We start from the raw sequence: 27,416 nt of genomic DNA on the forward strand, positions 1-27,416 counted from the left end.
TGGTTGTCAGGCGCTGCACTGGGAGGGGAGACAGAAGACAATAGCTCTCCTTCATGGGGAACACCCCCAGCAGGCCTTCCTGGGGCCAGGCCTGGCTTCAGGATCTCAGATCTCTGGATCTCTTGACAAGAGGGGAACCCTTGTTTTCTGCCCCTCTGGGCCTGGAGGAGGCCCCAGGTGGAGTTGCTGAGGCTGGACTTCCCTGGCTCTGAGTCACTGCTGTTCCCACATTTCTCAGACCCAGGCCTTGGACGCTGGTAGCCTGGAGGAGTGTTCAGTCTAATCTCCCCCTGTAGCACTTGAATTCCCATAAGTCTTTATTCAGCTGTTGCTTGCACGCCGCTTGGGATAGGGCGCTCACTACCACCCAGGTCATTGTTTCCTTCCTCTGACGGCTTTGTTTCATGTTGTGCCCGAATCGCCCCCTTAAGTCCCCTACTCTGGTCCCTAGAGGTGTAGAAAATTGAAGCTGAGCTCCCATTTGGCAAAAATGATGGATTAGACCAGGGTGAGGGGACCTCCACGTGAACGGGGAGCTGCAGGCTCAGGATGGCCTTTCACCCTTGCAGGAGGAAGGGATGAAGTCCATGCCTTGGGCCCTCTGTTCCCTCTGCTCCATGGCTGCTTCTCCCCACCCTCCACGGGGCAGTGGGAACAGGGTCTGGTGCCTACTTCCCCACCCCCAGGCCAGCTCAGCCCCTGCAGCTGTCCCAGGCCAGCTGTCTCAGCCCCAGCTGCCTCTGCTGGCTCCCTTGGCCCCGTGGGGCCTGAAGGCTGGCCATTAGGCATTCTGGTTGTGTCTGACCTCAGGGAGCCTGAGGGTTCTTGTTGGTAACTTTCCTGTAGGCCCAGCCCTGGTGGAGCGGCTAAGCCAGACCCTAACTGCCACCCACACCCTCGCCCCACTGCAGTGTGGCTCTGAGTCGGTCATCTAACCTCTTGGCCTCAGGGTCCCCTGTAATAGGACCTGACGTCATTGGCACCTACCTCGTGAGGTTGTGGCGAGGGTGAGCTGGGGTGATCGAGGGTCAGTGGGTCTGGGGTGTCCATCGGCATCGGTTCCCTGTCCTCCCCCAGCCCAGGTCCTGCACAGCACTGACAGACCTGCCATCTCTCTTCTGCCCAGGGAGCTCCAGGACCGACAGGATGGGGTCAGCCTGCATCAAAGTCACCAAGTACTTCCTCTTCCTCTTCAACTTGCTCTTCTTTGTAAGTATGACCGGCACTGTCCAACTGCCTAGGAAAGAGACTGTCTTCCTGGGGACATCCCAGTCCAAGACCTTCCAGCCTGGGGCTGGTGGTGGGGTGTGGCGAGGCTGGGGCCTCAGGCAGATTGTTGGAAATGGAAGCAGGTGGTGGTGGAAGGAGATTCCCAGCGTTCCCAGCTGGCACGGAGGCAGAACACTGGGCCCCTGCCCCAGTCTTTCCCTCTCCCGGAGCTCCGCCGAGGCCACAGGGCGGTCTGGGTGGGAGGTGGGCGTGGGGAGAGTGGCATCTTCCTTGTCCGGTCCTGACTCCGCATCCTCCTCCTCCAGCCCTGAGGAATCTGCCTGCGGTGGGTCTGGGTCTCAGCTGCCCCACCACACCCCCACCCACATGGTGAGGGGTGTCCCCCACTGCTCCGAGCTCCCAGAGGGTGGGTAGAGTGAGGACACCGTCGCCCCTACCCAGCCCCACCCTCCTCTCGGGCCAGGAGCCGCCCAGCTGTTCGCTCCGTGCACATCTGGAGCTGCTTTTCCAGGGGCCTTGATTTTCCTCTCTGGTCTGGCACAGGAGGACTCCTCCTGCCTCGGAGGTGCCAGGATGATGGAATGAGTGTGTGTGTATGTGTGTGCATGTGTGTACATGCTTATGGGTGAGTATATATGTGTGTGAGTGTATGTGAGATTATATGTGAGTGTGTGTGTGTGTGCATGCATATGTGCACACACTTATGGGTGAGTATGTGTGTGAGTGAATGTCAGATTATGTGTGAATGTGTGTGGGGGTATGTGAGCGTGTGTATGTGTGAGCGAACGTGGGTGTGCATGTGTGGGTGTGTGAGTGAGTGTATGAGTAGTGTGTGAGAGTGTGAGTGTGTGATGGGGGTCGGGGTGGGTGGAGAGTGGACTAGAGAGACCGTTAAAGGAGTGGCGCTGGGGGCTGTGGCCTCTCATGCTATTGGTTCACCCGATACTGTTAAAAAAAATCAAAATGTTTATAGGATGTTTATTATGACTCAATTTTATTTTTAAAAAGGTATATATATACATGCATATTTTTGAGAGGAACAGAAAATACCTCTTAATATTCATGTTGGGATTCCTGAGATTTTTGGTTTCATTCTTTTTGCTTCTCTGCATTTTTCAAATTTTCCACAATGAATTCCTTGTGGAAAAAAAGTTTTTTTACATTACAAGTTACACAGGAGTATGCTGCTAAGTCGCGCCAGTCGTGTCCGACTCTGTGCAACCCCATAGACGGCAGCCCACCAGGCTCCCCCGTCCCTGGGATTCTCCAGGCAAGAACACTGGAGTGGGTTGCCATTTCCTTCTTCAATGCATGAAAGTGAAAAGTGAAAGTGAAGTCGCTCAGTCGTGTCCGACTCCTAGCGACCCCAGGACTATAGCCTCCCAGGCTCCTCTGTCCAAACAAAGCATCATGCTAAACTCCCTCTCATAACTTTAACCCAACACATAGATGTTTACAGGTGTATTGCTGGCACACATGCGTGCACACACACATGCCCACATGCACCCCACACACGAACATGTACACACGCACCCACATCCGTGCACACACATGTACACATACACACACACATGTACCCACACCCACACACGCACTCACATGCACACACACACATGTACCCATGTACCCACACCCGTGCACACACGTGTGCACACACATGCACGCACATGTACCCACACATGTACGCACGCACACACACGTACCCACATGCACCCCACACACATGTACACATGTGCCCACACCCGCACACACATGTGCACACACATGTACCCACACATGCACGCACACCCACACCCACATGCACCCCCACACATACATGTACCCATGTAATCACACCCGTGCACACACATGTGCGCACACATGTACCCACACACGCACCCACATGCATGCACACACATGCACACACATGTACCCACACATGCAGGCACACCCACACCCACGCACACCCACACCCACATGCACCCCCACGCATACATGTACCCATATACTCACACCCGTGCACACACATGTGCACACACATGTACCCACACATGCACCCACATGCATGCACACACATGTACCCACACATGCATGCACACACTTGCATGGACATGGACAGCCCTGGTGCTGCCTGCCCTGCAGCGGGTCCACCCTAGCTCTGGCCCACCTTCCCCGCCTCAAGGATGCTGCTGAGGCCGCCCTGCAGCGCCGGCCCTCCACTGATGGCCGCAGGGCCTGGGCACCTGAGTTTCCCAGCTTGGCACTCAGGGCCCTCCCAGTGGGGCCAGGCTTCTGGAAATCGGCTGTCCGCACAGCCCGAACCACTCCTTCCCTGGCAGGCACTGTGCTCCCGGCTGAGGCCCAGCTCTAAGGGCCAGCCAGCCAGGATGAGGGGTGGAGTGTGGGAGCCGGTGGTTCTGTCCCTGGGACTCTCAGGGCCTGAGTGGGGAGTCTGGGCTACAGGCTAGGAGGTGGCAGGGCCTGAGGACGCAGCCCCCCATGCAGCGGGAGGGAGGGAGGTGGAGAATTCATGGAGGAAGGGAGAGGGGTTGAGGGTCTGGGGCCAGGGTGTCCCTTGCACTCCCAGGCTCCCCACGGAACCAGAGCCTAGATGAGCTTCCCTAGGGCCATGCTCTGAGGGTTGGTCTCGCTTCGTCTCCTCCCAGCTGCTCCAGGACACTGGCAGGGAGCAGGTGTTCCCTCCCCGGATACCAGGGCCCAGGAGGGCTCATCAGGATATGGGTGGCGCTGTAGTGGGAGAGAGGGGGAGCTTTTTATCTCAGGAGGGTGAGAGAGACATGAGAGAATGAAAGGAGACAGTGTGTGTGTGTGTCCATTTACCCATCACTTGTCACTCATCCACCAAGGGTACACTTGACAGCCCTGTGTATTCAGACCCCATCCTGGGTGCCAGGTAGACATTCACTCGGTGGAAGAGCCATGGCTTCTGCGCTCAGGGGCCTGTGGTCCGGGGGGTGATGGGCTTCCATCAAATACTGGCTCAAGTGGACAATAGTGCTGCCGTTGTGGGAGGTGCTGGGCATGAAGGACATGGTCCCTAAGAGAGCAGATAATGAGGCAGCCGATCTCATCGGGGCAGTCAGCAAGAATGCCCTGCAGTTACGTATGCGGCTGGCAGGACCACAAGCCCAGCACCGGGGGAGTGGGTCCCAGCGAGCCTCTCTCAGCTGGGCAAGCAGCCCTTCCAGGAAGGATCTGGGTCTGTGTTTCCTGCACAGCGGGAAGCGGTTACGTGATTGAACTTGTGGTTTGGCAAAATCGCTCTGGCTGCCGTGTGTTCTCACGTATGCACACGGGTCCACGTGTACACCCTGGCCTACCCCACCTCGTGACCCCAAACTCCCCAGAAAATTACCCCGTCATCAGCTTTTCTCAGATCTAAAGAAACTTTGAGGCCACGGGTGCTGTGGCCTTTCTGCAGGTAGGATGCTGGCCTGTGAGGCACCTGGCCCCTGCCAGGAGGCTCTGGTGGGTCTGGGGAGAGGTGTTCATGAGGGGTGTGCCCCGTGGCTCCAGTCTGGGTTCACAGAGAAAGGGGGTGTCCTGGTCTCGGCCCCCTACCTGGCCTCGCTCCTGGCTGTCCCGTGGCCTGGCGCAGATCCAGCAGCACCTGGCAAGCGGTCAGACCGTAGTCCCCAGACCTGCAGAGGAACCGAAAAGATCGTGCTAGGCGCTTCGCTCGCTGGGCTCCTGGAGGCGAGCTGAGAAGCCCAGCTGGGCAGTCTGGGATTTTACTCTATTGGGGGTAAAATATTTTCCCAGAGGGAATTTTCCGCCCTGTCTTGCATTCTCTATTTGGGAGGGCAATTCTTCCTGCAGCCCTGCCCCATGAGTGCAGGTGAGCAGACCGGGGCTCCTTCACGTGGGTGTGAGTGCAGGGCAGACCCCGGGCCAGCCATGCTGGGGTGCTTGGCTGGGGTGGGGAGGGGTTCAGGAGTCTTTGGAAACCTAACTGCCAGGCCCTGCCAAGCTCACTTTCCTTCCTCCCAGCGAGCTGTGTGGTCTGAGGTGCCCCCCACTTACGGGTGGACACTCGCCCACCGCCCCCACCCCCAGGGTCCCGGAGTTTTCCTGTTTTCAGGGACTGGCTTTCTGGGCCGAGGCCCAGGACACACCCCCAGCATCCCTGACCCTGGTTTGCCACCACGTGACCAAGCTGTGCAATCAGAGCTGACGTTGAGCCCCTGATGGGTGAACTGAGTGACCTCAGGGAAGGTCAGGACCCCAGTCTCCCCATCTGTAAAGTGAGGACAATAACAGGGCCCATAGGACAGGGAGAGAGGAGGCGGCAAGTGAGTTGCGGGGGCAGATGTTGGGGGGTCATTGTTCTTTCCACTTCATGGCCGCAGCTGCTGTTGTCTTTAAGGGGTGTTGCCTCTAAGGGTGAGGCGACCAAGGTAGTTGCTTCCGGGTCGGCAATAGCCCACCACACTGGGGCCCTGGGCCTTTTCAAAAGGCAAAATCAGTTAACACCAAGCCTGTCTTTATTTAAAAGATTGATATTTTGTTCATCATGAATTTTTTTCCCCATGAGGTTTTGTTTCTTAAAAATGATCGCTATGAACTCATTTATGTTGGTTACTGAGTGGTTTTGGTATCCCCTGAGTCACAGTTTACATGTGAAGCAAATGCCCCATTCACCTTACACAGGGCCCCAGCTTTTTAATAACTGTAGAGCAAGACTGACGAAGCCCCTGGGGCCAAGGGGCTCATCCCAGGCTGAGGGCTTTATCAGCAGCTGCTGGCCTAGCCCCTGAGATTATGGGATGATGACTGAGGCTGGAGCCCAGGGCTGGTGGTAAAGGGGCATGGGGACGCATTGGGACTCTGAAGGTGGTTTATCCCCAAGGTGGACCCAGGCCAGGCCCCAGGGGAAGGCCAGTCTTGCAGGGTGATGCAGGCCTCACCACCTCCATCCCCTTACGGGAATCTGTGCTTTGGCCCAGACTGGGGGCCCCTCCCCACGTGTAGCTGGCTTGATGGGAGGGTGGATCCTGGTGGCGGTTCCACCTGGGGAGGTAGGCTCAGGTTGTGCGTCTGCCCACTGGTGCAGGGAAGGGAGGCAGGAAATCCCTGGGCCTGGGCCTACACGACCACACCCCACCACACACTCCATTCCTTTCCTTTTCTAATCTTGTATGTACACAGTCTGGTTCATGAACTCAGTCCCTTGCTGAGTCCTCTGCCCCTGGTACAGTAGGTGCCAGGCCCCATAGGCTGCATGCAACCCAGCCCTGCCCTCAGGGAACTCACAGTCCAGCCAGAGGGACATTCGGCAGAGTTAAACCCAGTGGGTTTAGTGGGTTTAAGAAGGGTCCGATGGTGGTTGCCCACAGTTGAGGCCCCCTTAGTTGCTGGGGGTCAGGAAGTCTCCCGTGAAAAGTGGTCTTGGAGCCGAGAGATCTGAGGACAGGTTGAGCTTCGATGATCAAGTCTGCGGAAGGCTCCAAGTGCCCCGGAGCCTGGCTTGTTTGGGAAGCTCCAAGCCCCCAAGCTGGGGAAGGGCCAGGAGGGTCCCTCTGGCAAGAGGCGGCACCCCCAGAGCCGGCACCCTCGGTTTGACCGCACACAGTGTAGGGTAGGGGAGAGCAGAGAGAGGAGGGACTTCCTACTCCTGGCCTGCTTTCCGGATTGCTGGAGTTGTTTGCAGTTGGGGTTCGGGGCTTGAGGCCACCCTGACATCCTGGGCTGGGCAAAGATGGATGTGGCCCCCCCCACCCGGGGGCAGCTGGGAGGGGACCCCATTAACTGCCCCTTTCTTCTTCCAGGTCCTGGGCGCGGTGATCCTGGGCTTCGGGATATGGATCCTGGTCGACAAGAACAGTTTCATCTCCATCTTACGTAAGGGTCCCCCTGTTCCCCCCGGCCCAACTGCCTCTGAACAAGGGGCGGGGCAGCAGGCGGGGCTGCTCCCAGAAGTCCTCGACCCTCCCTTTTTCAGTTGCCCTCGGGGCCTGCCTTGCCCAGGTCCTGCTGCTGACCACTCTGCACCCCACCACCCACCCCTCCCCCCGCCCCCGGGCCTCTCCGCAGGGGTTTTCAGAAGGAATTTTCTCTCCCTCTCCAAACAAAGCTGCTGTTGTCTGGAGAAGGCTGGGGGATGAGAGAGGCTTGTTCTCCATCCTGGCCCCTTCCCTCTGCCCTGACCTTGAGAAAGCCTCTTACCTCCTCCGTGCCTCCACTTGCCTGCTCAGCAACACATGGGCAGTAGTACCTCCCCTTCCCAGTTCAGAAGAAAAGCCAGGAGTGGCAGATCGGCAGGCATGCATGAAGCACCTGCTGTGTGCCTGGCCCCGGCCAGGTGGGCCAGGCAAGTGCAGTGATGAGGAGGCACCAGGCAGCGTCTGCCGTTTGTGGTCACAGTGTGCCAGGCATGGAGCCAAGCGTTTGGCATAGATAAACTGCCTTAACCTCACAGCAGCCTCGGGCAATAGGAACTTCCTGCCTTTCAAATGAAGACTCAGAGAAGTAACATCCCTGGCTCAGGTTCATCCAACCTCGGAGTGACAGGTGTGGGACTCGGACCCCCAGAGCTTTGGTCCAGATGGTAGGGGAAGCCCCTTGTCTCCCTCTTGAAGCTGCAGGGGAAGAAGCCCAAGGCTTCCCTGCCAGGACGATAGGAGGCCTTTCTGGGCTTCTTGCTGCCTCCTCCAGGAAGCCTGCCAGGCTTGCTGAGCTAGCCTCCAGCGGACGTCCTGAGGTGGGACGGAGGCAGAGAGTGGAGTCCAGCGATGCCACGCCCCTCAGTGAGCGGGTCCTTGGCTCACTTCCCCTCCCAGCAGCTGCCCGAGGCAGCAGGTTTGGACTCAGGCCCATGACAGCTGCTTGATTTGAATGAAACGGAACCAGGCTAGGATGGGTGATGGAGGGGGCCCCGGGGGGCTGTGCCTCCCCTCGGACGTGAAGGGAAGGGAGGCAAGGGTGATCCCCCCTCCACCATATCCGCTGCTGTCTGGGACTGTCAGTCCTGACTTCTGCTGGGGGCAGGGCGTGGACCGCTCCCCATCCGGGGGCTAAGGTTTGGGTTTCCTGCCACAGTCGGGTGCCCACACCCCCCACGCTCTCCCTGCAAGGAGGATGGGACACATTCTCCCTGGCCCCGCTCGCTTGGCCCAGGCTGCCTGCTTCCTGGGCCGTGGTGCACACTCAGCGGGCATTGTGCCTCGGGGCAAAGTCTCAGGGCCCAGCCAGCCCACTGCGTTCCTGCCCTCTGCGGCCCGCCTGCCCGGTGCTCCCAGGGTCCTCCCTGTTCAGGGCTCAGAATCTCAAGTTGGCCAGGCTTTGGAGGCCCCCTGGATGCCCCTGAGTGATTTTACAGATACCGAGGCCTGACCTCACCCCCAAGGGAACTGACTCCAGGGGTGTGGGTGGAGTTCCAGAGCACCCCCTGAGGCTTTTAAAAATCTTCCCAGGTGGTTTCCTGGGCAGCCAGAGTTCAGAAACACTTATTTGTTAGCCCAGTCACTATACCCTTGAGTAAACTGAGGCTCAGAGAAAGGGAGAAAAAGACTTGCTAAGAGTCTCGCAGCAAATGAGACTCAGAACCAGGAGCCCAGGGCCTGCTGTGTGCATGAGCCCAGAGCCTGCGTGACACGGCTCTCCCCTTACCTAATTGAGTCCTCACTGGGAGTACCTGGGGCTGGGCATTACCAGCCCCATCTTACAACGGAGGAAACTGAGGGGAAAGGTAGACACTTGTCCAAGGGCACAGTTAGAGGGTGGGGGAACAGGGATGGGAACCAGGGGGCATGGCTCCTGAGTGCCCCCCTTGCCCCCTACCACCGGGCCCCGCAGCACGCCCTTCATTCACACCGTCAGGAGCAGAAGCCAGCACGGCAGGTCAGGACTAGAGCACCAAGCCCGATGCCAGGGTTCCGGTCCTGGCTCTGCTATCTACCCGTTGTGTGATCCTGGGCAAGTTACTCCACCCTCTGTACCTCCTCATCTGTAATATGAAGGTAATAATAGACCACATCATGAAGTCCATCCTGAGAAATTAGACAAGTTAATGTCTGAACGAGTTTAGAAGGGTTTCTAGTAAATCGTAAACCCTGCATAAATGATTGTTAAATCAGTTTATAATACCATCTGATCCTTAGAACATCTTTAAGAAACCAGAATTACTAGTTTTATTTCACAGAGGAAAAAAAAACAAACAAGCCAGAAGCCCAGAAAATGGCTTGCCCACACCCCACAGGGGTCAGAGCCATTGGCAGCAAAGTTGGGGGTAGGTAGCAACTGACTTTGCGTGGCCCTTGGGCACTTTGGGAGGTTTGGGCTACTTCCTGCCCACTTCGCTGGTACCTCTGAGACCCAACAAGACCAGAGGATGCCAGTCTCGGTGCATAGGACCTGGGCTATATGCGTGCCCCCTTCCTACGTCATGTTGCTCAGATCAGGAGCAGCCCTGAGGCCCTGGAGGAGGACAGGGACTGACAAAATGTTCTGGGAAATAGAGACCTCGCACCTCGGCTGGTCCCCCAGGAGAAGGCCCCGAGTGGCGGTGGTGGCGGCGGCGGGCTCTCGGCCCCCAGCCTTGCCCCTTGGGCCCCGTCCGCAGCCTCCTAGCTGTTCCGGGCCCCAACAGACGGATCAGGGTGTGCAGCCACCTTCGCTGGGCCGTGGCAGAAATTCAGCAGGCTGGTTTGGATAAAGGGCCTTCTTCAGAGCTGGCACACCGTGGATTTCCAGGCAGTGCCAGTTGATGTTGGGAGGAGGAGGATTCACTGGGAGGGCTTGCTGAAACCCAAACCCAGGAAGTTTAAGAAAAAGCAACATTTGACCGCCTCTCCCTGCTCTTGTTGGTGGGTGAGAGCCCAGGCGGTGAGGGCCTGGAGTAAGAAGGAAGTCTCCTCACTCACCCCCTCGGGGCCTCTGCTCAGCTTTTCTGGGTCTCCTTTAGGGAGCTGGGTGGGGTGGCCGCCCTGCCCTGATGCCTGAGAGTGAGGTGGGCTGGCCAGGGCATTTCCTCAGCTCCAGAACCTTCTGTCTGTGCCCAGGAAGTGGGGCTGGATCACCCGCTCCTACCCACCCATGCGCCAGCTTTGTGGTATTCCTTAAGGGCCCCCACGCACCCTCTGTGGCTGAGGTGGGGACCTCAGCCCCTCTGAGGTTTGCCCCCACCCTGCCAGAGTCGCTGTCAGTCAGCCCTTTGGCAGCCCTGGGCGTGCCCAAGTCACTGGGAAAGCACAAATGAACAGGCGGATTCCGGGTCATCTCCTGCAAAGTCTGCCCAGCTGTGGTGGACCCAGGAATCTGCATCCCCGATGGCGGTCCTCCTGATCCACTCAGGCTCTCGGGGTTGTTCTGTTGCCGTCTGGAAGCTCTGCCCCCCCGCCCCCCCACAACCTGAGGGTGCTTCACCAGCTTCCCTGCAGTGCCCGGGGCTGTCAGAGGACAGCGCCCGCAGCCCCCTGCCCATGGAAGGTGCGACCCCCCTGGGCCCTCCTGGCACGTCATAGCCTCGGGGCTTGGAGTGGGCTCCACACACCCTACACCTGGGAGCTGGAGGAGGACCTGAGCTCTTCCCTGAGTGATCTGTTGGGATTCTTGGGAAATGCTGGTCGAGATTTCTGACCTCCATCTGCCCGGGGGTGCTCCGTCATTGCCATTAGGCACCAACCCCTTCCCCTGCCCCGTATATCCCCTGTCACACTCCTCTCTCTCTCACCTTATTTTCCGTCTTCCCATGCCCCGAGCTTCCTCCCGCCTCAGGCGTCTGCCGTGCTCACTTGATCTTAGCCAGCCTCAGCATCTTCATGGCCTTTCACACCCCTCACCCCACTACACGTCACTTCTGTGGGGTGGGGACCTCAGCAGGTTGACTGACCACTGCATACCTAGCATTGGCATAGCGCTTGGCACGCAGAGGTTCCTGGTAAATCTCTGTGGGCCAAACAAATAAAGGAGAGAAACGCCTGCATCAGTGCACATGGCCCGTGCAGAAGTGGAAAGAGCCTGGCGTTGGGAGTCTGTTGTTGAGTCTCTCAGTCGTGTCTGACTCTTTGCAACCCCATGGACTGCAGCATACCAGGCTTCCCTCTCCTTCACTCTCTCCTGGAGGTTGCTCAAACTCATGCCCACTGGGTCAGTGATGCCATCCAACCATCTCATCCTCCGTCGCCCTCTTCTCCTTTTGCCTTCAGTCTTTCCCAGCATCAGAGTCTTTTCCAGTGAGTCTCTCTTTGCATCAGGTGGACAAAATATTGGGTCTGCCTATTCGCAAATCCCAGCTCTGGCCCTTGCTGATGTGCCTTTCTGAGCCTCAGTTTCCTCATCTGTGAGATGGGCATGCTAGTGCCTGCCGGGCAGAGTTCTGGCAGACGTGTGAAGCCCTGAGGCATAGCGAGTGGGCAAGTGGAGCCACGTTCGTTGTTTATGGACATGGAGGAAGGTAGGCCTCCGCGTCCGTAGCCCCAGCAGAACCTGCCAGTCTGTTTCGTTAATTCAGCAATAATTACGTAATTACGTAATTCAGCGTAATTCAGCAAGTGACTCATACAGCGCTTTGCTGTGCTGGACACTGTCCCGGGGGCAGGGTTTCAGCAGGGACCGGTCCCTGCCCTCATGCAGCTTACAGGCTCCTAGGAGTCGCAGACGATGAGCGAGAGAAGTCAGTAAAACTAGAGTCTTTTCAATCCCCTAAGTGCTAAGGAGAAAAAGGAAAGCAGGGAGGGGGCGGGGCACACATCTAGGGGAGGCCACTTCCAAAGCGGGGGAGGGAGCAGGTGCCTGGCTGGATGGCTGACCCCAGTGTCCCGACCCCACGGCAGGGATGTGGCTGCAGCCCTGCCCCGATTTTGCACTCAGCAAGGGTGAGACAGGCTGAATCCAATGTCCTTCTCCCCTGGCAGAGACCTCCTCCACCTCGTTCAAGGTGGCGGCCTACGTCTTCATCAGCGTGGGGGCCCTCACCATGCTCATGGGCTTCCTGGGCTGCCTGGGTGCGGTCAAAGAGGTCCGCTGCCTGCTGGGGATGGTGAGTACGGTCCCCCCAGCACTACCCACCCAGAGCCCCCATCTCATCCTTCCCAGGGGGCCCTGGCCCAGTCTGGGTGGGGGCATCCGAGGTGAGGGGGGCATGTGGGGACCCTGCTGACTCTGTGTCTATTCTGCATCCCCAGTACTTTGCTTTCCTCCTGCTGATCCTCATCGCCCAGGTGACTGCAGGGGTCTTCTTCTACTTCAACATGGGCCAGGTGAGCACCACCCCAACCCCGTCCCCACCCTGACCTGGGCTGGACTAGCCACGTCGGTAGGGAGTAGGGGTGGGGGTGGCTTGGGGGTGGGGGACAGACAAGAGGCCTCGTGGTTGTCACGAAGAAACCCAAGTGGGGAATTCCCTGGAAGTTTGGTGGTTAAGACTCCATGCTTTCACCACCAAGGGTGTGGGTTCAATCCCTGGTCGGGGAACTAGGATCCTCCAAGCCATGCGTTTCAGGAAAAAGAAAGAAAAAAGGAAACTCGCAGGTGCCAGGTCAGCCTCCAGGGCCTCCGGTTCCCTGTGGTCGCATGGCAGGATGCTAGAGGTGGGTGGGGAGAATACGGGGGGGTGGAGTCGCTGCTGGGCCCAATATTGACTGGACCCCACCACTTTCTAGCTGTGTGGCCACTGGCACGCTGCTTGCCTCTCTGTTCCTGCTTCACCTTCTGTAACCGGGGGTCATTAATAATTTAACTCTCAGGGTTGCTGCAATGATTCAGTGAGATTATCTTAGCGAAACACTTAGCGTAATTCTCAGCATCTCGTCCGCAGATGAAGCCCAGGGAGGAGACGGCCCATGAAAACGTTATTCCCATGTCAGAGGGAAGACCTTCAGTATTAAGGAATAGAAAATCAGACATACTGGGGCTTAAACTCTAAGGACGTATGTTGTTGATTTAACCAGAAGTCAGGTTTGGAAGCTCCAGAGGCCCTGGTTCTGGCTGTCTGTTCAGCCTGCTCATCATGACATCTTTCCTCCGTCATGCCACTTGTCTCATGACCACAAGACGGCTGCCATAGCACCAGGCCCGACATCTGTGCTGCTCTGGCCAGGAGAAAGGGAGTGGGGCAGTGCCGGCCGTGGCCATCCCTTTTATCCGAAAAGCAAGCCCCTGACCAGTCTCCTCCAGACTGAGTTTTAAAGGCACTCCTAGCTTCAAGGGAGGCTGAGAAAGTGAGTAACCAGCTTTCAGCCTCTAAAGACAGAGACGCAAGAGAGAAGGGGGCTCTCTTGGCCACTGGGTGTGCAGGTGATTGTGACTGTCACGGTTAGCATGATGGAGCACCTGCTCTGTGCACTGGGTATTTTCTAGAAGCTTTACGCACATTATCTCGTCTCGTCCTCCCAGCAGCTCTGCTGTGTAAGTCTTGTGTTGATGGGCCGGGAAGCAGATGCTCAGAGAGATGATTAACAACGACAGCATCAGTAATAGTAACGATAGCCCCTTATCCCTAATCCCCACTGAGCACACACCAGATACTGGGCTCAGTGTCAGCCACTTTCCATGCCTGCGCTCCCTGAGCCTCGCCTCCGCACGCTCCAGGTGAGGGCTGAGGGCATACAGTGGCAGTAGCCAGGCCAGGTGAGGGCCCAGGCGCCACGCGGCCAGCCGGAGTTCACCCTGGGCCCAGCTGAGGCTGGATCCTGCCTTCCCTCCAGGACCACAGTTCCCATCCGCCCACAGGGCTGGCAGAGCCAGTGGCCATGTGGACTCCTACATTTTGCCACTTTGAAGGTCAAGTTGCCACAGATCCTTCTAGGAAGGAAGTTGAGAAAACATTACAGCAACGTCATCAAGTAATACTTCATAGAATTTAGAACAAGCCTGGTACTAAACGCTTTGTATATACTGCGTTTATTTGTTCCTCATAGCAAGTCTTTGAGGTCATGGGTATGAGTACCCTTTTTCAGATGTAAAACCCAAGCACAGAGAGGTTAAGTCACTGGGCCAAAGGTCACACAGCCAGTAAGTGGCAGAGCCAGGGTTTGAACCCAGGCCACCTGGCTTCCCAGTTCACACTGGTGAAATTTTCATTATAGTGGTTCCTACCTGAATCAGCTTTGCTTATTTATAATCTACCCAGTCTGTTTCCTAGGAGCATTGGAGCTAGCTTCCAATGTAGTCATAGAGCAGCTAAAATCAATATGAGGAATATCAGAAGACACACTGGGAGAGAAGAAAAACGTTATTCCTGATCTGGGGGACAAGATACTCATGGGAGCTTAGAGCTAACTTGAACACTGAGCTTCCTGGCAGCCAAAGTGAAAGGGAAAATAGCAGTTGAGTAGATGAAAGGAAGTTGGCTTGGTTACCAGACAGAAAGCCAGTGTTGAGGGAAGGGAAGCTGCTCTCCCAGTTCTTCATTCCCACTGTGGCACCTGGGGCTTCTCTGGACCCCAGTCAGGGGCACATCACCAAGAGAGTGGATGAGAGCGGGGCCGCAGTGAGCGGTTCCTGTGACTCAGAAGCTAGTCAGACGGTGTTGGGCAGTCCACCTCTTCACCCCTGTGTTGTCCCACCTCACAGTAATAAAGACGGTGTCCATCTGTGAGCACCAGTCACGTCCCAGGGGCTGAGCTGGTCGCTTGACACTCGTTTTAGTTTTACTGGCATTTTCAAGTTTAAGAAACTGAGGCCCAGGAAGGCAGTGACTTTTGGCCCTGGTTCTATGTAGTTCAAATGCGACAGGCGGACATTCCCATCCACTCCAACCCGAGGCCTGTGCTTCCCTCTCCTTCCACGCTGCCTCCGCTCTAGCTGGCATAATCTGCTTGGCTGCCAACCAGTAGCCATGCCCCAGAGGCGACACCCAGCCCCAGAGCCGGGCTGGTTTGGAGAATCAGCTCTCCTGACTCTAGTCCAGGCTGTGTGTGTCACGGTACTCCACTGTCCCCTTCTCTGCCTCCCCCAAGCCCCCAGACTCTACACTTCATGCCCCCAGCCCCAGCCCACCTCCCCCTGGCCCACCTCCTTCTCTGGAAAGCAGGGGGAAATTTCCTGGCTTCGCCGGGGAAGTTCTGGCGCCACCCGATTGCCCGAGTTGGAATGAATGATTTATTTTTTCTTCCCCAGCACATTGTAAATCCCAGTGGAAGACTAAACATGCCCTTGGTGGTGTTTATTCCTGCAGATGAGGCCCAGCTGGGGAGGTGGGACTTGGGTGAGCCTGAAGGAAAAAGGCTTTTTTGGAAGGCGACAGGCCCTGTCTTCCTCCCTCTCCAGGCCTCCTGAGCAGGTGGGAGGGACTGAGCCCCTGGGGTCTCCCTGAAGTGGTCTCCAGTGTCCTTCCTCCCAGCAGCCACCGTTCCCAGGGCAGCAGCAGGGGAGGCTGGGCGCCTTGGGCAAAGCACGGGCCTTCCAAGCTGTGGGGTCTGCTTCTGTCAACGGAGGAGGATAGACCTGGTTGGCTTCCCCTCAGCCCCAGGGTTGCTGGGAGCCCAGACTTCAAGGCTTGTAGAAAACACAGGTGTGTTGGCCCGGGGCCTGGACCCCAGAACCAAGCTGCCCATGTGGGAGCCCTGCTCTGAGACCCTTGGCAAGTTACTCAGCCCCTCTGTGCCTCAGTTTCCTCCTTTGTCAAATGGCAGTGATCCTACAGGTCCGCTCTCCCTAAGCCATAATTCCAAAGTCCAAAAAACACTTCAGAAACCCAACATACCACTCACAACTCATTTGGTGGCAAAATTGAACCCGGATGGAAATGAGCTTGTTGATGGCCTTGGCTGACCCCCTTCAGGTGCCCCCTGGGAAGTACAGAATGGAAGAGACTGTGGGGGTGACATGCCACCCTCCAGCCCTGCCTAAAATCCGACCGTTTCTCAGTGCCGGGGCGCACTGGCCCCGAAGACCACCTTATAAGTAGGGCACCAAGGGTGGAGGCGTTGACAGAGGGGAAGGGCCTAGTGTCCGCCTGGCCCAGAGCAGATGCGTGCTGGCGTCACCGCGAGAGTTGCTATTCCCGTCACCGTTGCCGGCTTCACTAACGCCTCGTAAGGGCTCAGTGAATGGGCAGCTGCTCCTGTTGTCAGCGATGCCAGTGCTCATGTTAGCAAGGGCGGTGGGAACTGGCATTTAGGCATGGAGTTAAGCTCGCTCTGGCTGTGTCCTTGTCTGATCATTACCCAGCCCCCCTTTAGTGGGAAAAACTCAGGTCTGGGTTCTTCTGCCGTTGCCTGCTATGTGGCCCTGGACATGTTACTCCGCCTCCCCGAGCCCCTGGTCACCTCTTGGGCCATTCCCAGCTCTGTCACGCTGGGATGCTGGCTTGTTCTTTCCGGGTGGTAGAGGGTGGGCAGGGGTCAGTGCAGGAGAGGGTGAACTAGTAACTGGTTCCCAGAAGGTGCTGGGTGCTAGACTGGGTGCACTCACACAGGCCGGCATGTGTGAGGCCACTGAGGCTCTGAGAATTTGCATCAGGGGGCTTCCCTGGGTGGCTCTGATGGTAAAGAATCTGCCTGCAACGTAGGTGACCCGGGTTCAGTCTCTAGGCTGGGCAGGTCCTCTGGGGAAGGGTATAGCAACCCACCCCTGCATTCTTGCCTGGAGAATTCCATGGACAGAGAAGCCTGGCAGGCGGCAGTGCATACGGTCACAAACTCAGCGACTAATACTTTCACTTTCACCTTGAGCAGAAGGCCTGAGGGCTGAGAGTGTGAGGGGACGGGCTCGCATGGTCTGGGTGGTCGCCGTGGCGGAGGCAGGGGGCTGGTGGTGGTGAAGGGGCTCAGCTGGGCTGCTGTGTGCTCTGCATAGAGGGTGGCCGGCCAGGAAAGCCATTATTCCCTTCCTTCTCCTTCCCTCTCCCACGCAAGAGGCCCACAGTAGCCAACCAGCCAGTGCCCATAGGAGGGAACACACAGGTGATTAAACGAGTTCCTTGGGGACAGCGTGTTCTGTGAGACAGCTCTCCCTGCCATGGAAACTTCCTGATTCACTAGCTTGGGTTTCCATGGCCACAGGGAGATGGCTGGAGTCGGGACGGGGGTGGAGGTGGGGGTGGTGGGGACCTTTCTCTTCTCTTTCGGGAAAGGGGAAGAAGGCACCCAGACTGTCCTTCTGGAGACCAGTGGGCAGACACTCTCAAGCACCTGCGTGTCTGACTCCAGTGCCTCACTCGGGCCCGCCCTCGGGGAGCCTATCATCATGGGGGCAGGACAGACGTACATGGCGCGGCCCCCGGCTGAATTCTTCGGTAGCTGGTTGTGTAGATTGCAGCCAGACTTTCAGGAAAGACCTAGGTGGCCACTAAGAGTGAAAATGCTACCCCCTCCACATCTTCCAGGCCAAAGAGTCCTCATTTCTTACCAGGTTCCTAGGATGAAGCCTCAAAGTGCTTGGCAACCCCTTCTGTGTACAGGGGGAGAGGCCGAGAAGGTGTGGGTCCCTTAAGTTGCACAGGGACCCCTCATTGTGAGAGGCAGTTTGGCACATAAGAGCATGGAGAGAGGGCTGAACACCATCCCAAAGAGGCTGCAGAGGAGCCTGGAGATTTACCCTGGGGAGAAAGGGGTAAAGGGAGATGAGGTTGGGTCTCAAACATCTGAATGACGTTTGTCCTGGGAGAGAACGATCTGATTTGTTCTGTGTGGTCCCAGCTGGGACTTGGGAGGGAGATGGAGGATGGAAACCAATGGATATAAGCCATTTGGGCTCAACTTAAAATGAACTGATTGTACCAAGAGCCTCCCTGCAATGTGCTACTTTGTGTGGTACTGAGTTTCCCATCATAGGGAGCATTTAAGCAGAGCCTGGAAAAGTATGAGAAGAATTCTTCGTTTTGGATGAAATGCTGTCTTCTGATTGTACCTCTCTCAGAAAAGTCGCACCACAAAGAGACATAGAAGCGTAGCCTGGGGTGGGGCAGGGGGAAAGGTGTCCCAGAGGGCGGCAGGGTCGGGGTCGCGTGGGGATGCTGGGTGGCTTGCTGTGACAGGATCTCAGGGCCCTGGAGATGCACGTGGCTGGTGATGGGTATATCTCCACAGCTTGCCCGCGGTCTGATCTTGTGAAGTTGTCCTCATTGTCTGCGCCTTGGTTTTCTCTTTGGGGAAGCAGGGAGGATGGTATTGGGCAAGAGCAGGACCAGCTTCCTAGGAGTGCACACTGAGCAGCCACACAGCATCCCACACTGAGAAGGTTTCTGTGCTTGGGCTGATGTCTTGAAATTCCTAATCATTTTGAAGTAAGGAGCCCTGCATTTTCACTTTACACTGGGCTGTAAATTATGCAGCCATTCCTAGGCAAGCCTCTTTATTGCATGTAACAGTAACCCAACTGAAACTGGCCTGACCTGGCTGCAGGCTCAGCTGGATCCAGGCTTCTAAAGGCTGCCACTGGCACTGTCTGTTTTCATCCTCAGCCCTGCTCACCTCCGTTGGCTTCCTTCTCAGGCCAGATGTCCCCAGGGGGGCTTGGGGTGGCCACTCAGGCTCTCATCCCACCAAATTAGCAGAAAGCGAGGGCCCTCGGGTCACTTGCCCATCCCTGAACCACTCACTGTGCCAGGGTGTAGAAGGTGCTAAGTGGCAGCCTGGGTTTTTGCTTGCCCCTGGCAGCGAGGGGGCAGGACTCCTCGGCCACATGGAGGGTTTGAGGGGTGCTTACTGCTAAGGAAGGGAGTTGCTGTTTCAAAGAGGGAGAGTGGACATGGGGCAGGCAGAAACCACAGAGTGCCCCTGCAAGGATGAAGTGAGATGGTGAGCTGCTTCTCCCTGCTCCTCCCTGTCTCAGTAACAGCCTGGTTGCCAGGGTAACTTCCCCGGGCTCCCGACACTGCCTCTTGGGCAATGGGGTCCCAAGGCATCAATGCCGAGCTGAATCAGACCCTGCCACCGTGGCCCCCCTGGCCCAGTGGTGTCCCTTGGCCCCATTCTGGGCTGGAGGATGGATGTGGTGTTTCCATGGAAACCACCCAGCCTCAGTGGAAACCACCCAGCTTCCATCACCTTCTCATTTCTGGGGGCTGAAACAGGGAAGTCGGGGCTGTTGTGGCAACCATGCCGGGTATAAATAGAGCCCAGGTCGGTGGGGGGAGGGCTGGTGGGAGGATGTGGGGGGAGACCGCTCTCTCTGCAAGTGCCCCTGGGGACCTCCTTCTTTCCGCGCCTCAGGGGTCACCTGCTCACTGGGGAGCAGAGGTGGAGCGGAGAGGGTCGGCAAAGAGGCTCAGATTCTGCAGGCAGACAGCCCTCGCTGTGTAACATGGGGAAACCACCGAGCTGCTCTGGTTTAAAACTGCTCATTGCAGTGACCTCAAGGGCTTTCATTCCAAACAAGAGAACTGAGGGAGCTTAAAATGATACCTCAGTTCAGTTCAGTTCAGTCGCTCAGTCGTGTCTGACTTTTTGCGACCCCATGAATCACAGCACGCCAGACCTCCCTGTCCATCACCAACTCCCGGAGTTCACTCTGACTCTTGTCCATCAAGTCAGTGATGCCATCCAGCCATCTCATCCTCTGTCGTCCCCTTCTCCTCCTGCCCCCAATCCCTCCCAGCATCAGAGTCTTTTCCAATGAGTCAACTCTTCGCATGAGGTGGCCAAAGTACTGGAGTTTCAGCTTTAGCATCATTCCTTCCAAAGAACACCCAGGGCTGATCTCCTTTAGGATGGAATGGTTGGATCTCCTTGCAGTCCAAGGGACTCTCAAGAGTCTTCTCCAACACCACAGTTCAAAATGATACCTAGGCAGCTTTTAATTATTCGTTAAGAGAATTTTAAAGTAAGTGGTCCTTGTCATCACCAGAGAAAAGACTATATTCACATCTGTGAGTTAACCTAATGTCTAACTTTACATTTTACATTCTCCGTATGGTACTGTTACAATCTATCATGTGTTGCGTTACACAGCCATATGGTCTGTAGATTTTTGTAGACTTCCATAGATTTTGACCAAATTAAACAATTAAAGATTAAGTGCTAAAGAAAAAAAAGAAAAAGAAACTGGTATGACCTATTGCAAGCGATGGCCATGTGGTTTAAATGCTGATAGAGCTCAATGGATAAAAACTTGGGTTCTGGAATCAGTCAGACATGGGTCCAAACCCCAGCTCTTCACATATTGGCTGTGAGACCTTGGGCAAGTTAATTAACCTCTCTGGGCCTTGTTTTCTGCCTCTCCATAATACCTAGGCCATCGATCTGCCTGGAGGGTTAGTCAAATAATGCATTAAAAGTCCTTCGTCCAGTACTGGTAATAACAAGCTTGATCAAAGTTGGCTGATACTGTTGTGATTAGTTATCGACAGGCTAGCTTTGCAAGTTGTAGATCTCCTCCAGTAAAACCAGAGAAATATTTGACTAAGAAATTTATGGTAAGAGAGGGACAGAGAGCGATCCTGGGGCGGGTGAACGGAGGGGGCCGGGCCCGCAGGGCGGTCTGCAGGATGTGGGTTCTTTGAGCCCTGTGTTCGTGGGGAGCTGGAGGAAGCCCCCACTCATGGAGTTCTGAGCTCGCTCACTCTGAAAGCCCCCATCTAGAGGTCCCTGTCCCACCTCCCAGATTCCTCTTTCTCAGGAACCGAGGGGCAGGCATGGGCTGTCCCCTCAGTGTTCCCACTCCTCTCAGGCCCCTTGCCCCGAGGTTCTGTGGGGACAAGAGGTGACCATGAGCAGCCTGTTCCAGCTGGGGCGCCTGGGGAGGTCCCTGAGCAAGGTCTGCAGGTGGGGCCGGTTTGGGTCTCACCTCCCGCTGCACAGTGGGCTGGTTCCTGAAAAGCTGCCATAGTGAGATCCTCTGTTCAAAGCCCAGAAAGGGGCCTTGGGGGCCGGAGCCTTTTGATCCCGGCACCTCTCACCCACCTTCTTTATAAACAAGGGTTTCCTCTGCGGGGTTAGAGAAAAGCAGGTGCTTCCCTCTTCTCCCACAGGAACCCTACATCCCCAGCCAGCCTAGGCAGATGTGAACTCTGGGGGGCCCTGGAGCTGGGCAGGTGGCAGGGTTCCTCGTGCGTTCATTCTCCATGCTCGCCACACACTTCCCCCTGGCCAGGCTGGCTCAGACTCAGTCACTGCCCCCCACACGGAGCTGATGTTCTAGTGGTGAGAGAGACTGTAAATCCTGGAAGCAGATGAGCGTGCTATGACGAGGCTACAGGGAAAAACCTGCAGCGGGCCTCCCCTCACAGGATAAGGAGGGCCTGGCAGGGGATAGGGAAGGGCTGAGATTTTCCTGGGTGGTTCAGGAAGGCCGTTCTGAGGAGGAGCCATTTGAGGAGAGCTCTAAAGAGAGCAGGAGAATGAGCCACGTTCATATTTGGGGGAAGAAGATTTTAGGCCAAGGGGACAGCAAGTCAAAGGCCCCAGGCAGGAGTGCGCCTTGCCCAAAGACCCGGTAACTGAAAAGGAAGGTGGAAGAGCAGGGAAAACGAGGTCTGGAAGCAGCAGGGCCAATTCTGTAAAGTAATTATCCTTCAATTAAAAGAGTTAATTAAAAACAAAAGGAGTTGGCCAAAAGGTGTAGGGCCTTGTGGGCAGTTGAGAAGACGGCAGCGTTTCTCCCGAGCTTGGTGAGATGCCCGCCGCTGGACAGTTTGCAGCAATGATGTGGACAGATTCTCATCCACAGGCTCACGTGCTGTTGAGTGCTGAGGAGACGGTCGGGCGGGGATGGCTGACCTGACTGCACTGGGGTCGGGGGTGCTGGCGCCCAGGGAGGACCAGGAAAGTGGTTGGAACCGGTGACAACATGCTTCTGAGCAGTGAGCGTAGCCCTGGCATTTCAGGTCATGGCGGAGAGGCAGCTTAAGCACGTGTGACCAGGGATGGGGTCGCGGGTTTCGAGTATGCTGACCGTGGTTCGTGCTCTCTCCTCTGCAGCTGAAGCAGGAGATGGGCAGCATCGTGACCAAGCTCATTCACAACTACACGGACGGCTCCGGGGACAATCTGCAGGAGGCCTGGGACTACGTGCAGGCTCAGGTAAGGGACCACGCGCACAGGCCTCTGGGTGCCTGTGGGCCCGGGCGTGCCCGACAGACGCTGGTGGTGTGAGTGTGTGTCTGCTGGGGTCAGGAGCTCCTGAGCAGCCCCTCTTCCTGCCCGACCCCTGGTTACCCCCACAGCTCTTTGCCCAGGGGCCCCGGGCCCAGAGGCTGATCCAGGATTCACAGCGCTCTCCCCACCCCTGGCCAGAGAGGTGGGGGCAGTCCTCCACCCGCTCCTCTCAAGCCAGGCTGGGCGCTCCCCCTGGAGGAAACCGCGTGTCCTGGCTGAGAAGTTACACAGGCCCACGTGAAGTCTGCCTCTGGGGAGGTGGCGTGGGAACCTTCCGGGGCGAAAGGAATGTTCTATTCAAATTTTGATCCAGGTGGCGGTTATGACAACATGGGTAGAAAAGTTCATCAAGATGCATTTGTTCACTTCAGTGTGAAGTGAAGTTGCTCAGTCGTGTCTGACTCTTTGCGATCCCGTGGACTGTAGCCCACCAGGCTCCTCTGTCCATGGGGATTATCCAGGCAAGAACACTGGAGTGGGTTGCCAGTCCCTTCTCCAGGGGATCTTCCCGACCCAGGGATCGAACCCAGGTCTCCCACACTGCGGGCAGACGCTTTACCGTCTGAGCCACCAGGGAAGCCCAACACACTTTAGTGTATTTCACCTCAATTAAAGTGGAAGAGAGAAACGGGTTGACTGACTGACTGGGTTCCCAGCCTGCCTTGATGTCCGTGTTCCTGCCTTGATGTCAAACCAGTCACCACACACAGCAAACACCCTCGGTGATAAGGTCCCAGACGCCCCCCTTGGGTGGTCCCGGATGTTGTGCGCCCTTGGCCGGGACCTGCCCTCCCCGGGCGGTAGCCTCTCCGTCTGTCACAAGAGGACCTGCTGGCCCTCCCACCCACTGCCTTCGGGGAGGCCTGTGGGTGTGAGGGGCAGGGAAGGGGCAGCACAGGAAAGCCTGACACCAGGAGACCCCGGAGACCAGAGGCGGATCTCTGCCCTGGCCACGTGGGCACATCTGGTCTCTGAGCAGTGAAGGAGGGGAGGGAGACACTTCCTGGCCGACATGTGTCACGACACGTGATTTGGTGACACGACAGGTCACACGACAGGTTTGGTGACACGAGGGGCCTGTGTCACCTGAGAGGCTCCAGGCGCACAGGAAGACATTGTCATCCCACCTTTGGTTTGATCCACAATTGCCGAGACCCTTTGCTGAGATCAGGGTGGGGGCGGGGGGGTGGGTGCCAGGATAAACAAGTGTCAGGGGAGGAGGTGGACTGACTGGGGGAATTCCTGCAGCAGGCAGGACCTCTTGGTGACTTAATGTCTATCAGATGCTGCTTGGGATGGTGGTAAGAAAACAGGCAGCGAGTCAGGCTCCCAGGGACTGAAATACAAAACTCAGCTACTTCCTGGCCAGGCCTTCTCTGACTCAGTCTCCTCATCTCTTAAATGGGACTATTGATCCACGCTCACGTGCGATGAGTTTGTAAAGCCCGAGGCACTTATCATGTGGCCTGTGAGTGGTGATGTTTAGTTATGATGCAGGGGCACTGAGACACGGGAGTGTCCTCGCAGGGTGCTCTGGTGAGCAGGGCTCTGCCTGGTGCAGTTGAACGACCAAGAGAAGCTGCCTCACTTTGCTTGGGTGTGGGAGGGGCTGTGGGTGCCCCTCAGAGGTGCCAGCCTTTCTTGATGGAGAGGAGGCAGCCAGCAAGAAAGGAGCAAGGTAGACGATAAACCCTCAACTAGAAACTGACCGGAGCGGGTGAACGCCTGAGTGTGCCTGGCACGCCCCCTGCTGGTCACCGGGCTGCTTGCAGGAACTCGTCTCTTCAGACGGGAAGGAGGCCTGCGGGGAAGTGACCACGTGCCGGGCATGATGGCACGCAGCTGACTCGTACTAGCCCTTCAGCCCTAGCAGAGTGGCCGTCATCACCCCATTCTCCAGATGAGGAAACTGGGGCTCAAAGAAGTGCAGCAAGTTGCCTGTGCATGGGGCAGGGCCAACATTTGACAGGGCCCACCCCCGACTCCGCTCTGCCTTCAGGGGCATTTTCTGGACACAGGCCTCGCCCCTGAGATCCCGGTCCCATTGGTAATTCAAGCTGCCTGTGATCTGAAGCCTCTCGGGGTCCCCTTCACGAGGTTTCTTTGCGTCAGGATCATCTTGAGCATTTTCTCCTCTAAAAAGGCAGAGGTACCACATCTCGCTTTTCGCTCTGGCAACCAGGAAGCTCAGAGCCAAACCTCAGCTCCAGCATGTGCTCAGGCCTGCAGGTGGAACCGGCCTCTCCTGGGCGACCGCTGTGCCCTCCTGACCTGAGCTGGACACCTTGCTGCCTCGTCCCATTTCATCCTCGTAACAGATCAAGTTAGGGAGTTAGTTTCCCCCATTTTCCAGATGGGAAAGTTGAGGTCAGCACGTTGACCAGAGTTGAGTAGCTAGTAGGTGGCAGAACTGAATTTGACCCTGGTAGCCTGACTCCAGCCCCCACACCCCCGTCGTATGCCATCTGCCCTCCTCAAGTCCTGCACGCCCATGTCCTTTCAACTTGACCATCCCTTCTGTTGTTTTCTATTTTTGCTGCTTCTGATTTTGTTTCCCTCTGTTTTCATAGTTTATGGTGTATCCCGAGGGCCTCTTTCAACTCCTTGTGGCTCACAAAGGCCAAAGTGAAACCTAAACGCTAATCCTGGGGGTTTGGCTGAGACCGGGGTGGGGGGTGGGAGTCGAGGGGCAGACCTGGACAGGGCAGACCTGAGCTCCTGTCCAGGAAGCCCCCAGTTGAGCGGGCGGTGGGCTCGAGCACCCTGTCCCCTCCCCCGGCCAGGTGAAGTGCTGCGGCTGGGTCAGCTACCTCAACTGGACAGAAAACACCGAGCTCATGAATCGCACCAGCATCACCTTCCCCTGTTCCTGCAAGAAGAGTGATGAGGATGACGCCCTCATGATGCCGCAGAAGGGCTTCTGCGAGGACCCCTTTGACAACAAGACCCAGAGCGGCAACAACCCCCAAGACTGGCCGGTGTACCACGAGGTGCGTGGATGGTTGTCGGCGGGGTGGGGCTGGGCTCGGGGCACGGTGGGTTCAGACCCTCCGGCCCCCAGCCTCATCTGGGCTATTGCTCCATCGACCTTTCTTCACGGAGCTGTTCCCGCCTTCCTTTGATTCATCTGTTTGCTCGTCATTTGCACCTTCATCTTTGCATTCATCAGTGGATCCATTCGAGGACCACCCAGACCCCGCTCTGCCGGATCTCCGGGCTGGGGGTGGCCCCGCCCCGTGATCCTGCGTGTCAGGGTGACGCGGCCCATCGTGGGGTGACGTGGCTGTGTTCTCTGCTCACAGGGCTGCATGGAGAAGGTGCAGGGCTGGCTGCAGGAGAATCTGGGCGTCATCCTCGGCGTGTGTGTGGGCGTCGCTGTCATCGAGGTCTGGGTCCCCTCCCCTCTACCCCCACCCCGTGCTGCCCTCCACCAGATTCAACCTGCTCTGCAGATGTTCGGGGTGGAGGGAGGGGTGAGTTGAGGCCCATCGGCTTCTAGAGGACCCGTGGCAAGCCTGGCCTGACCCCTGCCCCTCGCAGGGCCCTCTGCCACCTGAGTCACAGGTTGGTCCTGAGGCTGTAGCTGAGGATCGGCTTTGTCCAGGTCAGGCCCTGTGTGCTGACCCGGACTGCGGGATGCTCCTCTGGGGTCCTGCCTCTGACTGTTGCCCTCTCCTTCACCAGCTCCTGGGGATGTTCCTGTCCATGTTCCTATGCCGGCATGTCCATTCTGAAGACTACAGCAAGGTGCCCAAGTACTGAGGCGGCTGCTGTCCCCACCTCCCTGCCTGTCCCCCCAACCTCAGGGTTCCTAGGGGTCTCTCCTAGGCTCCCCCGCTCCAGGCCCGCCTCCCACCTCACTGCCAAGACCCCTTGTCCGTCCCGTGCTGGCTGGAAGTCGGAGGGGGGTGCTTCCTGGGGACTTGAACCCCTCTCCTTTGCTTTTCTGCCATCAGCCTTAAGCCCCAGCTATTCTGTGGCTCCTCCACGCACTCCCTGTCTGGCAGGGTTGTCTTAGCAACCCAAAGAAAATGCTCCCTGCACAGGTGGACTGGGTTTCTACCTGCCTTGGGGGCTGTATATATTGTATGGGAGAAAGTGTGTTATAAACTGGGGGGGTGGGGGTTGGATAAGGCACCCTGGGTTGTCACTGCCCACTGCGTGGGTCAGCTTTGTTTCCACTCCGATGCTCTGTCCTTGGTTTTTCCATCTTCCTTGAGGTCGTGGGAGAGGGTGGGCTTGACCTGACATGAGAAGCGGCACCCCTTCTTCAGCCTGACCCAGCCCCACCCAGCAGCTCAGGCCAGTCTGGGCCACGCTGTGGGGGCAGGGCCTGCGTGAGCTGGGCTGAAGGGGGGTGGCCTGGGCATGAAGGTCTGGACTGGCCCTGGGCCACTTAAGGAAGCAGGGGGTGAACCCTTCCAGTGTGGCACAGAGCTGGCCCTGCATTCACCAGGACCCTGAGCAGTCCAGGGAAGTGAGGATGCTTTCTCCTGTCCTCTGTCCCCCAGGGAATGGGTGGGTAAGGTTGTGCCTTGAAGGGGAGTGGGGAGGGGCCCAGGGCACAGCTCTGTAAAACACACACAACTGATTATTAAAGAGGATTTGTAACAATCCAGCCTGCCGTGGTGGAGATGCTGCTTCTGAGGGCAGGCGGGAAGGACCAAAGGGGCGAGCTGATGTGGACAGGGTGGCCGGGCCTGTGGGAAAGAGTGGGGAGCGCCTCCCTGCTATTCCCAGGACAGGGGCTCCTTTAGGGGCACCTCTGGCCCCCAGTTCAAGCTGGCACATGAGAAGTGTGATGCCTGGCTCTGATTCATTTGTCTGGCTCCCGGCGTGGCTGGGGTTTGATTTGTGTGTTCAAACAGGTGTCGATGGTACCCCTAGGGTACAGGTGACCCCAGAAAATAACCCAAAGTGGGCTGACTGTGGAGGTGGGTCAGTGAAGCCACAGAATAAAGCCTGCCTCTTTCTAGAGCATCTATTTTTTTTTTTTTTTTTACAAAGGAAGGAAATAGTTTCATATTGAAGAAATGTGATGGAGTAAGATGTGCAGAATTCAGGAGGTTTTGAAAGATGCAAGAAGCATCTTTAAAGAAAGCTCTTACTTGTACTTACTCAAGTAAGGAAGTTGAAGCCCAGCACAGACCCCTGCCCAGCATCACGAAGCTTAGGGGGCTGTGCAGACGCTCTGCCCTGGCGGCTGCT

At 57.0% G+C, this 27,416-nt stretch overlaps 1 protein-coding gene across 5 annotated transcripts in view; it reads left to right on the plus strand.

The window, feature by feature from the left end:
• Window positions 1-26,841, plus strand: part of CD82 (CD82 molecule) — a 55,987-nt gene extending 29,146 nt beyond the window's left edge. For all 5 annotated transcript variants that reach the window (XM_055546932.1, XM_055546931.1, XM_055546935.1 and 2 more), the window contains exons 2-9: window positions 1,127-1,209; window positions 6,999-7,071; window positions 12,084-12,208; window positions 12,354-12,428; window positions 22,032-22,133; window positions 24,992-25,198; window positions 25,511-25,594; window positions 25,893-26,841. In XM_055546932.1, coding sequence (XP_055402907.1) covers window positions 1,147-1,209; window positions 6,999-7,071; window positions 12,084-12,208; window positions 12,354-12,428; window positions 22,032-22,133; window positions 24,992-25,198; window positions 25,511-25,594; window positions 25,893-25,970 — 807 coding nt within the window. In that variant the 5' untranslated portion in view covers window positions 1,127-1,146 and the 3' untranslated portion in view covers window positions 25,971-26,841. The remainder of the gene's footprint in view (window positions 1-1,126; window positions 1,210-6,998; window positions 7,072-12,083; window positions 12,209-12,353; window positions 12,429-22,031; window positions 22,134-24,991; window positions 25,199-25,510; window positions 25,595-25,892) is intronic.
• The last annotated feature ends 575 nt before the right edge of the window (window positions 26,842-27,416 follow it).

Source organism: Bubalus kerabau, chromosome 15, assembly GCF_029407905.1.
Source record: "Bubalus kerabau isolate K-KA32 ecotype Philippines breed swamp buffalo chromosome 15, PCC_UOA_SB_1v2, whole genome shotgun sequence".
NCBI classification, from domain to species: Eukaryota; Metazoa; Chordata; class Mammalia; order Artiodactyla; family Bovidae; genus Bubalus; species Bubalus kerabau.